This window comes from Falco rusticolus, chromosome 2 (genome assembly GCF_015220075.1).
Source record: "Falco rusticolus isolate bFalRus1 chromosome 2, bFalRus1.pri, whole genome shotgun sequence".
In the NCBI taxonomy this organism is placed as follows: Eukaryota; Metazoa; Chordata; class Aves; order Falconiformes; family Falconidae; genus Falco; species Falco rusticolus.
In genome coordinates, this window is record NC_051188.1 from 25806510 (window position 1) to 25822196 (window position 15687).

General features: G+C 35.4%; 1 protein-coding gene across 6 annotated transcripts in view; it reads left to right on the forward strand.

The window, feature by feature from the left end:
- The window catches only part of NBEA (neurobeachin), a 509705-nt gene that overhangs the window by 89273 nt on the left and 404745 nt on the right, over nucleotides 1-15687 (forward strand). For all 6 annotated transcript variants that reach the window (XM_037377448.1, XM_037377449.1, XM_037377452.1 and 3 more), the window contains exons 2-5: nucleotides 3418-3649; nucleotides 9895-9995; nucleotides 10229-10324; nucleotides 14073-14194. In XM_037377448.1, coding sequence (XP_037233345.1) covers nucleotides 3418-3649; nucleotides 9895-9995; nucleotides 10229-10324; nucleotides 14073-14194 — 551 coding nt within the window. The remainder of the gene's footprint in view (nucleotides 1-3417; nucleotides 3650-9894; nucleotides 9996-10228; nucleotides 10325-14072; nucleotides 14195-15687) is intronic.

Consider the following 15687-nt stretch of genomic DNA (forward strand, 5'->3'; position numbering starts at 1 on the left):
ACCAGAAAAATCTTTGCACCTCCCAGTAGTTGGTGGGTTTTTAACTGCATTTAATGATTTTTGGCTCTTCGGCAAACTTTGTCCTTTCGTTAGTATCCACACGTGTTACCAGTTCATTATCGTTGTGGTTCTGCACTGATAACCTCCCTCTGCTGTGAAGACCGACTGGTTATTCATCTTTGCCTACTGTCTCTTGTTTGTGAAATGCAGGTGCAAAAATGTTGTCAGTGAACACTTTTTTTTTTTTTTAGTGAATGTTCAACTACTTTTATTAGCTGAATTATATTTTATTTTCACATTTTAAAGCAGAAGTGGTTGGTTTTTATTACTTCCTGAGCACAATCTAACCCTGGTCATTTATTTCTGTATACTTGCTTCATTTTTGTTTAGATTTTCCTTGTCCTCTTAGACTTCTTTTTAATGTGACTGTTAATATTTTTAATTTATGTTGATTTTTAGTATGACTACTTTATAAAAAGTAACCCTCCCCCTGCCTTCTTAAATTTTTGCCATCACCATTAATTAGTTCATTAATTTTTTTCCTTTATTAAGGAAGTTGATTTTAATGATAATTATGATCATTGTTAGTGGCTGAAATATGCTTAAACCACCGTTAAGGGCAAATTTGGTGCATTTTAATGTTTTCTTTGGTGAAATAAGCAGTCACTGTGATGGACTGTAACTATCTTGCTGCCAAATGGACAAGTAAACTAGTTGTAGTACCTACTGGATAGTCCCTAGCTCAGTAGATGATTCTCCATGAAACCAGTTTTATTAACATTCAGTGTGTTTTTTGATGCAGGTTCACTGTGATGTGGTATATATACAGCTTGTTTTTAATAGTGGTGAAACATCCCATCACTTTAGACTGATACTGTGAGCTCTTTTTCAGTCTTTTAAATGTTACGGATTAGCAATTAATTTACATTAGCAAGCAAATACAGTTTGAATTATATTAGACTGTTGTGAATTATTTTAGTCTGTTTTAACCATTCTATGTTAGTTTATTAGTTTAAATTAGCAAGAATTTTACAGCGAATAATGTTTGAGAAAGGGGGATCAAACTGTATCAAACCTCTGTGTTCCAGCTGAGGTAGTACTAGTCTTTTCCTTGGTTGTAGGGCCATCTGCTGTCAAAAACAAGTGGGAGAATTGATCTCATCTTAATTGGGTATCTCTAAGTTGTATATCTAAATAGTATGATAGAACTGTTGAAGTTAGAATGGATCTCTGGATCTTCTCTGATCCAACCCTGAGGCACAAGCTGGGCCAACTAGAGCTGGTTGCCCAGGTCTGTGTCCACAGAACTTTTGAATGTGTCCAAGGATGGAGACTTCACAAACACAATTTCTCATCCTGGATTTCCTGCATGGAAAGAAGTAGACACTTCCAGAAGGTGCTTGTTTTCATCTTAAGATATGCATCTGATAGAGTTTAATTGAATGTCTTCTACGGGTGCCTGTTTAACTTCTGTGTGTTTTTAACATAATCTCAGAGAGGCTCATCCAGGTGGAGAGATACCTGAAAAAACAACCACCCAGATTGCTGGTGAGGTGTGCACCAGTTACTGCTGTGTTCAGAAACAGAAACTCCACCTGGGTTTCCTTAAAAGTGTGGTGTTTTCTTCTGTAAAACTATTTCATTCTAAAGAATGACTGTAGAAATACTGTGCTTCTAATTTGACCGTTTTATTGCCTGCCCTTGGTAGACATTATGTGTTTACCAAATATGCAGAAATGTGATATGCAGTCACAAGTTCTACACTAAAATACTGACCATAATTAGGATAATAGATTTATTTGAATGTAATTAAATGTGTCAGGAGAACTAAGGAGGTAGTCTGTTTATATATTTAATATATTAGAAGCTTTTATATTAGAAAATTATAATTAGCAATTAACTGATAGAGAAAAAATAATTTGTAAGTGGATGAAAAGTATGAATCAAGGTAGAAGCCAAAGCTAGTCACTGCTTGCTTGCATTAATTCTGTCTGAAGAAAGACTTTGAATATTTGGATAGGTTTAACCATCAAACAAAAGTTTGCGTAGTATTTCAGCTTGCTTCTTGTTTGGAATTTATTTTGAAGGAATACCAACTGCTTTTAAATAAGCTATGAAATAGCCTTCAATTAAAAGTGACTGTTGAAATTATACACTTATAAGAGATGAATTCTGTGAATATCTTGATTTAAAACATATTACTGCAATTTTATATAAAATGCTGAATCAAATAGAAAAGAATGTGTTGCAGAATAAATTTATTCTAAAATTTATTTTTTTTTGCCTTTTTGAGTTAGGTAATATATTTGCCGTTATTGAACTCAGTCCTAGTAACCTTGAAGAATTTTGAAAGCACCAGTGTTAGAGTAGGATGCATGAGAGTCAGGCTTTGTTTCCTTCAAAACTGAAAGAAATTCTGCCATTAAAAGGGGTTTGTGTTTTTAAACTAAGTTTCCTGTTCAGTTCAGTAAGGTGTTCTGAATTCATCTTTTTTAAGTTGTGCAAGTGACCAACTGAAGTTGGTGAGTTCCATTCCTCAAAGATATACTTGGTCTTGACAATATCTTTTGCAAATTTTTGCTAATGCTTTTTCTCCCCACCCCCTCTTAAAACGTGCCTGTTAGTTGTGCTATTTAACTGGAGCTCAGGACTTTGGGTAGCATTTTACAAGTATCTGCATAGACAGGAGTCAGGCTGTAATTTCATCAGTACTGCTGTTAAATCAATTTTCGTCTGAGTGCCTGTTCCTCTCACAGTGCTGTCTGTCCCTTGCACCAGCAGTAGCTTTCCTTGGCCACACAATGAATTGATCTGTGGTATAATTAAGCAAGTTTTCCATGTCTGCATTGGTCCAGAGCAGATCACTGATCCTTCTTCTGAGCATGACTGCATGGCTGGGTGGGTGGTACAATGGAAAGGGCAGCAAGGTCTTGCAAACACCTAACTAAGGGCATATGTTGGTTTATATCAGGAGACAACATAGCAAAGTTATTTTCAGTGCCTTTATTTCTGAAAGGCGGATTTCTCTCCAGAGAACTGTGGGAAAGCCTCAATTGCTTTTGAGCTTTTCAGGTTCTGCAGCTTCTGCACTATGTCTCTCAGGGCCAGGTTACCACTTCAGTTACCTTACAGGAAGGAATATTTCAAGTATCTTCTGATTTTATGTTATGAAAGTGTTGTGTTCAACACTATGTCAAAATTTTAAGGTAGTGTTTTATGATATGAGTGTATGTATTTTGTACAAGCTGTGTTTTACATAAAACGATTGTTAATTTGCTGTCTTACAGATCATAGCAGTGAGTTTATTAAAATTGCCTCTCTCATGCAATAAAAATTTGCTGTTGGTGACAACAAAAGTATGAAAGATACTAAACTATATATAACACATTGTAATGCTGTTCTTGCTTTCTTTTGTAGCTGGTTGGTGGCGAATTTGATCTAGAGATGAACTTTATAATCCAGGATGCAGAGAGCATCACGTGCATGTCAGAGCTTTTGGAGCACTGTGATGTAACGTGCCAAGCAGAAATCTGGAGTATGTTCACAGCAATTCTACGTAAAAGTGTCCGTAATTTACAGACTAGCACGGAAGTTGGCTTAATTGAACAGGTACTGCTGAAGATGAGTACTGTGGACGACATGATTGCAGGTATAAATTGCCAACTGATAAAATAATCATTGCATTCTTGAACTGTCAATGTTTTGCGATTACGGAAGGGTTTGGGATGTCTTGGTTTCTACTGAAAGTGATATTTTGGTTAGTACTGCTGTTGAGTCAGAAGTACTTTTTTATCAATTTCAGAAAAATTACAAATACATATTCTTAGTTTAAAATATATGTAGATACATTGTTTAAAATAACTGCCTGTTAATTCACCTGAGAAGATAATGTTATCTTAGTGATAAAAAAGCTGTTCTGAACATAATTAAGAACAGTATCTTAGACTTAACTGTGAAAGTAATATTTTAGTTTTTAAGTGTGTTGACCATTTTGAATTATTCATATGTTAGAATTGTTATTTTGATCCACTTTAAACATAACCTATATCTGACGGCATATCAGAAATTATTCCTACCTTTGAATGCTGGACATTTGGATTATATTAAATGATATCTCATAATGTATAGCTGTGCTCTCTATAATATCTCTTTAGCTTTTATACTTGTGGGTTTTAATGTCCTATAAGTTTTTTACAGCATAAAAAAGCCCAGCATACTTTGTTCACCTACTGAAAACAAGTGATGAAGTTGTTGCACAGCTAAGTTTTTCAGAGTACTTTTGAAGGAGTTTATGTTATTCCAGACTACATCCTCTCAGTAGTAGGGTACAGATAGTAATCCTGAATTATTTGGTTAGAGGAGCAGCTTTGGTTGCCATACTTAAATACGGCAGCTGGAAACTGCATAGTTATCTGCTTCTTATATTTCTTGGGGAGAAATTTAAGCCGATCAATATCTTTCAACTCAATATAAAAGTGGTTCTTAATTTTTATATAGTTTGGGACTGATAGGATACCTACATTGTGAGACATTTTTAAAAGATTGAAGCGCTTTGTCTTTCATAATTCCAAGATTTTAGCAGATGGTTTGATTCCTGACAAATATATAGGCTTTATGAAACAGTAAACCAGCAAGGATTTCAGACCAGAAACAAGAGGAGAGTAACAGCAGCATGAAAACTGGATTATTCAAGTTTTGGCTGTTTTTCAGTATAAAGGTATCTCTAATATTAAAGTATTTGAAGAAGCTACATTCTGTATTTCATAGCAAGCTTGTTCATTAGAAATGTATGTGTAAATGCTATAACCAGAAGTGTTATGCTAAATATTGTACTGCAAGATTCAGACAGAAGTATAACAGATCAATAGATTCACAAAAGCAATGATTTTCACCAAGGATGTTTTGTTCTGCAGGATTTGTAAATATGTCAGAATAGTATAAAGGCAAAGATATTGTTCTATTCCATGTTAAATATAAGGCATTAGCTGATTAAAACAAACATTTCTTTCTTGAAGTTTTTCAGTGTTTCACTTATGGAAATGTGCTTACATCAGTAATCATACCAATAAAGTTTTTTCCAGTTTGAGCTCCCCTAAATAGTACTTCTGTATGTGGTATATGTTACTGTAATTATGTCCCTATTAGAGAGAAATATTTAAAAATGCTTAGCTAATTGTAGAAGTCAGAAATAAAGTGTATAGGATCTGGCTTCTAGGAGCTTTTGGAAACTGAAAAATCAGTCTAAATTTACAACCATTAATATAAGACAGGGATAGTTCATTCATAAAAAAATTAATGGAGCCTCTGCCCCATTAATCTTTTTTCTGAGAGTGGTCACACAGTACTTCAGGAAAAGACCTGCAGAAAAAGCATCAGTAAGCTTACTCTTCCATATACTTACATGGACAAAGAGAGCACATAGTTAATTTAAAATCAACACTGAAAATTGGAATTCTGATGACATTTTAGCTCTGCAATGTGTGTCAAGTGATTTGAATAGTTTTCTGTATATCATGGGCAGGGATTTAACAAAGTCATGCTTTGTAGGGTCTTTTCTCTGATAACTGAAAATTTATGAGAATGTGGAGGGTTTTGATAATTATTTGAAAAGTCATGGAAGCAACAAAATTCATCATTTTGCTTTTATCCCTTGATTTCCGCAAGCACCTCACCACCCTTTTATAAATGGCAACAATGCTGGTAATAAGTCAGAAGTAATAAATTCGTTCGTGTAATAACTAGTTCAGTGGTGGGCACTTGAGATGACAAAATCAGAGACAATGAATGCACTATCTGTGTTCCCCAATCTGCTACGCAGACATTGATGTCATTTGCCCTAAATATTTTTATGAACTTTCCAAACCCAAAGAAAAAAGAACTTTTCTGGCAAAATTATTTTTAACATTCAGGGAGGATGTTATGAACAAGACCTGTGTTAGTGCTTAGTCCTAGGGAGTTAACTACCACTTTTTTTCCCAGAGCAGTTGCTGCTAATACTCTGTCAGCCTAATGTTTTGCATTTGACTTTTGTAATTTTTAAAGGGTACAGGTTTTCTGTTTTTTTATTTGGGGGGGGGGGGGGGGGGCGGGGGGGAGGAGTTTGTTTTTAGGTCATCTCACTTGTTGCTTTGTGAAACACTGTGATTAGAACTAGGTAAGGTTTAAATAGATGAAACAGGCATAACCTTTGTTTTATGTTCTGACAGCAAGCTTTCAAGACCAGTTTAAGTCTGAAGCCACTGTCCTCTGGTTTCACGAAAGTAAGACAACAGCAAGTAAACATGTGCCCAACCTTTTGCAGTTAGAACTTGTCTGTTTAGATGAAGACTGTCAGGTTCATGAGGTTTCTCAGCACTTTAAATTTCTCACTTCTTGAGATTTTTCAGATTCTGTGGTCAAGATTAAAAGCCAAATGGGATCATTGCCATTGTATTCCAATTTGCTTTCCAGAAGCATCACCTGTCAGAAGTCATCTTTGTACTGTGATGATGTTATTACTTGTGTAGGGGATGGTCAGCCATTTTATCAATGGTTAAGAGGAAAAGATTATTAAAATATTTGTATAGGTGATTAGTACGCTTTTTTAACAGCTGCACAGAATCTTCCTTGTGGGATTCAGTTTTCATAGTTCTCTATTTCCAGGTGATGAGTGGCGGAGCAGATCATCTGCTCCGAGACACTCTTTGAGATAGTGTGGCTGTAGTACCTACAGAAAAGTCTGAACGGTGGATGAGAAGGTATCCTGAACTCATACAGAGTGGATATGTCTCCCTTGATCCCCATTTTATTGCCTGTGGTTCTGTTGTGATACTGTAGCTTATTGTTCTAAAACAGCTGGAACTGAATTCTTAAGCACTGAAACAGTTCCTAGTTTTTAAGCAAAAATGTTAGGGTTTGGCTGCTCTGTCATTAATAGGCTGTTAACAAGTGTTTCGCTTTCAGCTGGTTCCATAAGAAAAACTGCAAAATGATGACATTCTCTATTGCCAGTCTGTAGAAATTAATTTACTTCACCTACAGAGTTAAAATTCAAAATTTCATGACAATCTTATTAAAAAGTTAAGGAAACATGAGGGAAGTTTTCCTGAAGCTGGGTTTCCAATGCTGTTTAATATGTCTTCTAAAGCTTATGCCATCCCATTCATTTTAATATGTGCTCATTATTACTTAAGAGACAGGCAGGATCTTTTACCCTTGTTTTTTCCTATTAAATGACATAATAAAGCATTCCTTCAAGGTTTCTGTTTAATTTATAGATCATACGTAAACTGCTTAGTATGAAAGTAGTCAGGAGGTTCCATTAACAGAAATAAAACCTGTTGCATTCTATGCATTTCAGAAATGCATTAAAAATGAGAAACAGTGCCTGTTTTCTCCTTCTGGACTTAATATTATTTTATACAATCTTGTTTCTGAAATGAGATCATAGATACCAGTTATATATGAGATCTTATTTAATGCAAAGAAATTAAGTAAACATCTTAAAAATTCAGTTGTAGTATGTTTTGTGAACTTTGTCCATTTATAGATGAGTGGATTATTAGGATTTATAAACCAGCTGTGGACTGACTCTTTTGTATGAGATTTCTAATAAGGATGGATAAAGTTATGTAATAGAGTACAGTTCTTTTGAAGTCTTATTAAACTGAAACAAGAAACAAACCTTCTTTAGAGGTGTTTACAGCAATAGCTTGAAGTGGCATTAAGTGCTTTGACTTCCACAGTTCTTTGCTTTCTCTTTACTTGTTATCTACTAGGCTTCAATCCTTCAGGTCTCTGTTTTACCCAGAGTTACGTTGTTAGGGAGCTTACATTTATTTCTCTCCATCAGTGTTTTATTCATTTTTCTAATGCCTGTGAGTTATCAACATCTTCAGTAGAAATACGAAATTTTCTGTGCCACAGGGTAGTACAGGGCTATAACAATGAGACAAAGCAGCACATGTTCAGTGTTTTTAAAAACCTGCCAATCATTTCTGTGTTTGACTGTATTAGTTTACGCTTTTGTCATCTGTGTTTGAAGATTATTTTATTTAATGATGTTCTGATTTTCACGTAAGAACTTTGCTTCTATACAACAATTTCTCTATGTAAAAGAAGCAAAGTTTGAAGTAACTTAATGTAAAAAGCAAGTTAAAACTACAAATAAGAATTGGGAAATTCTCAGCCAGACTGGTGTTCTGGTGGTTGCTTGTGCTGATTTGCCTTTCAGCGTGTTGCTGTTCTCAATTTCTAATCACGTACGATATGTGCAATCACTGCCAGCTTCACACTGCAGGCTGGAGGCTGTGCAGCAAAGGGGGCAGATGCTTGTAGGTACCAGAGGAGGAGCTGAGTCATAGAATTCACCATCATAAAAGAAAAGGTGGTTTAGTTTTTGTAGTTTTATTTTGATTTCTCTTAATAAATTCTGTCACAAATACAATGTAGCACTAATTTTAAAGGGGAGATTAAATAAACTCTTCCTTTAAAGAAAGGCGGGGGGGGGGGGGAATCTATACCTGAACATTAGGAATATATTCAGATCTTATGGTGAAAATGTCTGCAAATTACAGTGTTCTTCTTTTGCTTTTCCTGACGTGCTTTTTCACTCACTGAACAGCTTACTGTGTCCTGTAAATTAAGTATTTCATTCTTCACACATGCCTTTTTCTTACTGAGGACCAGAGGTTGGATGCATAGTGGAACAAGTTAAATAGATATGATGATTTTACTCAAAAACACATGTGCAGGGATTTGCAGAGAGAAAATTTATTTTAAAACAACATGTCAGCGTGAAATGTCCTTGAAAAGGAGGGATGCTTTTTAAGACTACTCTTTGACAGTACCTGTAAGAGTCATCCTTTCACTAATGAACAAGGAGAATATGTAGTCCTGCAAATAAGATATAAACTTATTCAGTTCTTCTACAAGTTTAACAGGGGGAATTTTCTGATTGTTGTGCAGATTGAAAAAGTTTACTAATGCTGATTCTATTGTGTCATAGCCTTTTTGTTTTGGAAACTGTGCTTCGCTGCTTGATCTCTGAATTAAATTTCTTATGCCACATCTGTGAAGATAAGCAAATTATTTTGCTTCCTACTAGAGGAAGTAGTAATTCTTAAGTAGTGTATATTTTATTCCAGAAGAAAGTGTGGGCTGTAAGGTGAGGTCCAGCACCCCACAATTAAAGATCCAAGCACTAGCAGTAATTTTAAACCTGATATTCTCTGAAAAGCAGGCTATGTAATGCTATTACTTTAATAATTTATGGGGTTTGATATGTTTTAATGAAAGCTGTATTACATAAATTCGTGAGCAATTTTGATCACTTCTTTTAGTTGTGGTCTTATTATTGCTTTCTCACTATGATTTTTTTTTGAGGGTTTTTGTTTGTGGGTTGTTTGGGTTTTTTTTCCCCTGGCCTTTCATTTTGTTAAAAATTGGAAGCATTATCACTGTAGCAAAACTGTAGGAACCATACAGATTCTCAGTATAATGCACTGTGCTTAAGATAAAAAGTACTGTCAAGCATCTTTTAGATCAGAGGTTTTTGAAAAATGCTAACTTCAGAGGAATGAAGAAACACTTGTTCCAAAAGTGTGTAACAGAATGGAGCAAGCAGAAAGTTCACAATGTATGATGAATGTTGTAAAATGGGAAGAATTAATTCATCATAAATCTAATAAATACTTTGTTCAAAGTGTAATGCAAAATCTAAAACTGCATATGTAAATTTATTTCTGAAATAACTAAAACAGCAAGAATATGAAATCCTTTGTAAAATATTTAAGGCAACTAAGTTTGATTTTTAGAATTTGTGAGTACACCTACATTTAAAGGTATTAACTTTTTCAGCTTTTTTGTCAAAACAATGAAATTCAGAGTTCAGAATAACTTTATTTTCCTTTGAAGATCTTCTAGTTGATATGTTGGGGGTTCTTGCCAGCTACAGCATCACTGTCAAAGAGTTGAAGCTTTTGTTCAGCATGCTTCGAGGAGAAAATGGAATCTGGGTAAGCTGTGATCAGATAAAGCATTGTCATTCCATTAGAGCCTGAAGTTAACGTAAATTGTCTCCTGGGACATATAAACTTGAGTATTTGTTTTCATGTTGATTGAACGTATGAAGTATTTTTGCTAACTACTTTAATTTGCTGTGTTGTTTGAAAACCGTCCGGTTTCTGTTGTAGCCTAGAGAGTACAAAATGGTTGTATTGACTTTTGTGCAATTTCCTTGTTTTCACAGCCAAGACATGCGGTTAAACTATTATCAGTCCTCAATCAGATGCCGCAGAGACATGGGCCTGATACCTTTTTCAACTTCCCAGGCTGTAGTGCTGCAGTAAGTTTACAACCAAAATACTACAACTCGAGGATCAGATACATTTCTCCTCATTTGCATTTGCTTTCATTTGGTTTCAGAAATTCTTGAAAAGTAAGCAAGAGGGGAAATACATGCTTGAGTAGTGCAGACCTTGCCTTCCATAAGTTTGCAAGGTAGTTGTAGTGTTGGGAAGCTGCACTTGTAAGGACGGAATGTCAACTAGGAGATTTTTGTCTGGGGAAGTTATCATAGAACTGAAAACTGAAAATTCCAAAGAACGGCATTATTTTATTTGAGTAACGTAATTGATGCTATATAGACCAGAGGCTTGAGGAAGAAAACAGGGATGAGCTTGTCCATGTCATCACAGTTTACAGTGGCAGCTGAGTCATAAGCTTTATTATAGCTTTTTGTCTGAAATCCATCAGCTGTTTCCTTTCCCTGAAGGCAGTGATTTAAATGCAGTCTTCTTTTGGCTTTACTATTTGAGATAACTTATGATGATGTAATTGTATTCCTTTCTGAACCTTCTCAAATAGACATTTTCTCTTCCATTCACTGCATGTATGTTCAGAAAAGCCCAAGAATAAATTCAAGTATTGTATACAGATCTATAAATGTGATTATTTAGGCAGTAAATACAAATGCTTACAAATAAGAAATCCAGATTTGAGGTTCGATTCCATTCTGGTATGGAATAGTATGTGCTTATGGTAGAACTTGAAATCTTTTAAGGGGAAGTAATCCTGAGATCCCTGTCTTTTCATGCCAGTCCGTGAAGGATGCTAGGAGCTTTTCTTGGGCTGTTCTGCTTTTACTTCCTCAATAGCATTGATAGTTGTATTCAAGCATAAACCACCACCTCCTGTTCTTTGTGAATACAGCTGTTGGTGTGGCAGATTGCATTAGGGAAATAAACTTGCTGAAAATCACTGTTTTTCACCTGGGTTATTTTTGGCTGGATCACTTCCTTGATCTTGTTTGATATTCAGCTGCACAAACAGATGTGTCAGCAAAATGCATAGGGCGGATTGTGTAAGGGATTAATTACTGAGTTTTGAAAGACACAGTTTAATTTGCTACTGCTAAATTAAAACCACAGTTAACCTCTCCTAAAAGTACATGCAGCAGCAAGACAGCTGTTGCAGAATATGAATGTCTATGATGACACATGCTGCTTTGACATTTCTGGGCTTCAGAGGCAAACCCTGATGAAACGTCTCTCTTAAATTTAATTTTGTATCAGAGCTTCAAGAAAAGTTCTGCAGGGGAAGAATTCCAAACATTTCTCCCTGTCCAAAGAGGTGCATCAATTACAGGAGCATAAAGATTTTCTGGACTGAAATGCACAATAAGCATTTCTCTTTCCTAGGTTAGGATCTTGTTTCACATCATTGACTGTGCACCTGTAAATCAAGAAATTTCAGTTTCAAATTTACATGTCTTGAGTAGTGCATGTTGGATTACATTGTGAAGTTCTGGAGAAAAATCATCCTCTCAAGTGGACCAAGGGCAATTACTTACAATGCGACCCAAACAACAAAGCACTGAATTAGGAGAAAGAGACTGGATATGACCTAGTTTACTGGCATTGAGTTCAGGTTTTCAGCTGTGATGCACAGCAATGACATCAGACAGAGAAACAGCATAATATTTACTTGGCACAATAAATATCACATTGGCCCTCTTTAAAATTGGGTGCATTCTCCTCGTATAGCCAAGGCTTCAGTGGCAGTATGAAAAAGCCAAGAGTCTACTGATCTTGTCTACTGATAGAGCCAGTCTGCTGATCTGCTGGTGAGAGCTTTTCCCAGGCTCTTCCCAGTACTGTTACATCTGTGCTAGTCTGTGTAAGTAGCACAGGAGTCACTGCATTAGGAGACACCCTGTGGTGGAGGCAGTGTTCCCAGGTGTTGTTCCTGTCTTTTCCTGTTTCAGGCAAGGAACTCCCTCTCAGGAGGCAGGAGCGATATCCCAAAAGTTCCTTGAAATGTTTTGTACTGAGCAGTTAGAACCAGGCTAGCAGCAGAAATGGTGTTACTACTTTTGTCTAGTCAAATGCTAGAATAATCTGAGCACGTTGCTGTATCTGATTCTAAAATTTACTGTGAGTTCCCCATCATTCTTACTTACCTATTTCTCTGCTCTTAAAACTTTCTCAGCAATTGCCTTGCATATAAAAATAATGAAAAGTCAGTCCCACTCTGTACTTGCTACATTGGCATAGAATCCTGGTGTGGTTATTCTGACTCTGTTGCCCAGAGACTAATGTCCATTCTCATTTTAAGCAATGAACGAGTTTGTTACGTTTCTTTGTAGTCTTCATTATGAATCTGGACAGGACACAATTTGAGCACTCCTGAGCACTTTCCAACTGTGACATTCTAAGCATCACAGAATCATGGAAGGGTTGATGTTGGAAGGGATCTCTGGAGGTCTTCTCGCCAGCTTACCTAGTCTGAAGCAGGGCAGCCTAGAGCAAGCTGCCCAGGACTGTGTCCAGATGGCTTTTGAGCATCTTCAAGGATGGAGACTTCACAGCCTCTCTGGGCAACCTGTACCAGTGCTCAGTCAGTATCACTGATGGCTTTGATAAGAACCCAATGTCATCAGTACAAGGATTAACTAACTAGTCTTTATTATTTTGAAATGTGATAAGAGTTAAAATGATCTTAATGAAACTGAAAAATATCAGTTAAATAAACTTAGAAATAACATGCTATTTTTATTTGTAAAAATATTTTCTTCTGGTTTGCATTCACATACAACTTATTTCAAGAAGCACTATTAAAGGCTGTTTATTCCTTAACTACTTTTGCATGAAATATTCTATATTTTGTCTGATGGAGGGAGAAAGAATTTATTGTAAGTAGTGCCTACTACAGTAATCTCTAAGTTACTACGACCATTTAAGTTCTTAGATTTTTTTTATATTACTTCAATTTTTGTATAGTTCTGATACTGAGGGGAAAAAATATTTTATCTTTTATTGGTATTATAGAAAACACTTACTTTGTAAGTGACCTTGGAAGTTCATCTTGTCTGATTTCTTCTCTAACAAGTACCTAACTTCAAAGTTAGATCAGGTATTCAGGGTCTTGCCCAGGGATAGAGTTCTCTCAAAGCTCTTCATTAGTCAGCCCACACAAAAAAAATGAATGAAAAACCAAATTTCTTCCCAGGCCATGCCTTACTATTAATGTGTTTAACTGAGTATGGGGGTAAAATTTTCAGTCTCTTACCTTACTAAGTGTGTATGGGAAAAAAAACCAACTGATAGTGCTCTTGAATGTCAGAAAACAACCTATTTTATACTGTAGCTTTAACAGTGAATCTCTCAACCAATATATCCCCAACCAACTTGGGATTCATTTGACCTTAATGTTTAACTCTGTTGATAAGATGCATACTTACTGAAGGCTGAATTTATAGTTTAATTTCTGCAGAAGTCACTTTTCTGTTTTTTTCTCTTAATATTGCCTGTTCAAAAATTTAATTCCATGTCTTCTATTGGTAGGATTTATGTAGTTAAAATGAAAGTATTTTAAAATAGATGGAAAACCAATGCATTTATTCAAAAGCACTATTTGAAAGGTGGGGTTTCTTTTATATATATTGTTCTTTAATATTTGAAAGTTAAAGCAGATCTGGAGGTCTAGAATGACAGGATTTTAGAGGGGCATTACCTTTAACAATACTTCTCAAAAAATTCATTTCTTCACTTGCTGTTTCCTTTTTCTCCACCCCCCACCCCACCCCCCTCCAGGCAATTGCATTGCCTCCTATTGCTAAGTGGCCTTATCAAAATGGATTTACTCTTAACACCTGGTTTCGTATGGATCCACTAAACAATATCAATGTAGATAAGGATAAACCCTATCTCTATTGGTAAGTAACTTATAATGCTGCAGTTATGGTTTGGTTTGGCTTCCTAATAACAGTTAATCTTTCCCATTGTTTTTAGTTTCTGACATACTTCCCCACCCCTCACCCCCCCACCCCCATATATCTACAGATTTTAATGCTGCTTACTTTATACAAGCTCTTACAAAGTCTTCTGTCCTTTTTGCTTTGCAATTTATAAATTCATGGATGCAAGATATATGCTTTGTAGGTAAACCTTAAAATCTAGTGTGGTGATTTCTTTAGGAATTTTAAAATACATGATTTCTTAGAGCTGTAAACTGAGAAAATGTCATTGTATTTTCTGTTTGGTGTTTAAGATCCTTGGCTGATGTCAGTACTACAAAACAAATCTGTTATACTCAGAGGGCACTGTTTGCATGTTATCTAGAGGTTATAGAAAGTAGATCTGTGAATATAAAAATGGCTCACTGATCACCTGTTCCCAAAAGTGAAGCTATATTTCATAATACATTAGTCGCAGGACAGACAATTTTAGTTTACTTAGGTTTGCTGTTGTGATGAAAATAGAAATAAGTCACATCCTTAATAAAGTCCTCTGATACTTAGAAATTATACAATAATAGTAAAAATGTGTATTTTATTGGTCAATCATGAGAAAAGTTTTTTCAGAAGTTAATTGTATACTGCTGAAGTATGGTTGTCTTAGCTGAATTTAAAAAAAAGGAATCAGGAAAATAAGGAACCTTCTGTTGTGTCAGAGCATGCTGATATTTTCTTCAGAACTTCTTCGTTCTTTATGTGTTTGCTATTTAGTATGCTTACCTTTTCTCATATTCTTAAAGACTGTGTATCAGCTGTGCAGAAAGATGAGGGCTGAACATAAGCAAGATCTATCAAGTTATATCAGCTCAGGAAAACAAGAATAGCACCAGGAGGGATGTAACCAAAGTAACGTTTCTCACTTTGTAGTCATTTCAGGTAGTCTAAAGAGTAGTAGTTTTTAGTAATCAGCTGAGGAGAGGACCAGTAGATGGGGTCTCAGGAAGTTACTTGTACTATCAATACATAAAAATCTTACTATGCTTTTACTTGACAAACTAAAATAATTCATATTTTTTATGGAACAAATGTCTTCTTAAAAATAATTCAGGTTTATTCTGAAGAAAAAAAAACCTATACATTTTCTCTAAATTACCATCTGGTATAATGCTTTTCCATGTGTCCGTTTTCTGCTAAGTGCTAGAGTCATTTTACCATGGAGACCTTTTCAAGCTGTTGGCTATAGCTGTTTTTATCAGTATGATCTATATTTATTTTTTTTTTTCAGTCTGTCAAGGACAGTAACAAATGCAATTATAGGACTGAACATGCATACAGGAATTTAACATGATAATTTGTTTCTTGGCCAGAATTTATGTTTCAAAATTGGCAATCTCAGGTGATGTATTTGATCTGAGAATTTTATACTGCCTCTGAACAGGAAAAGCATACTCCAAAGCTGCACAGCCTGTGAT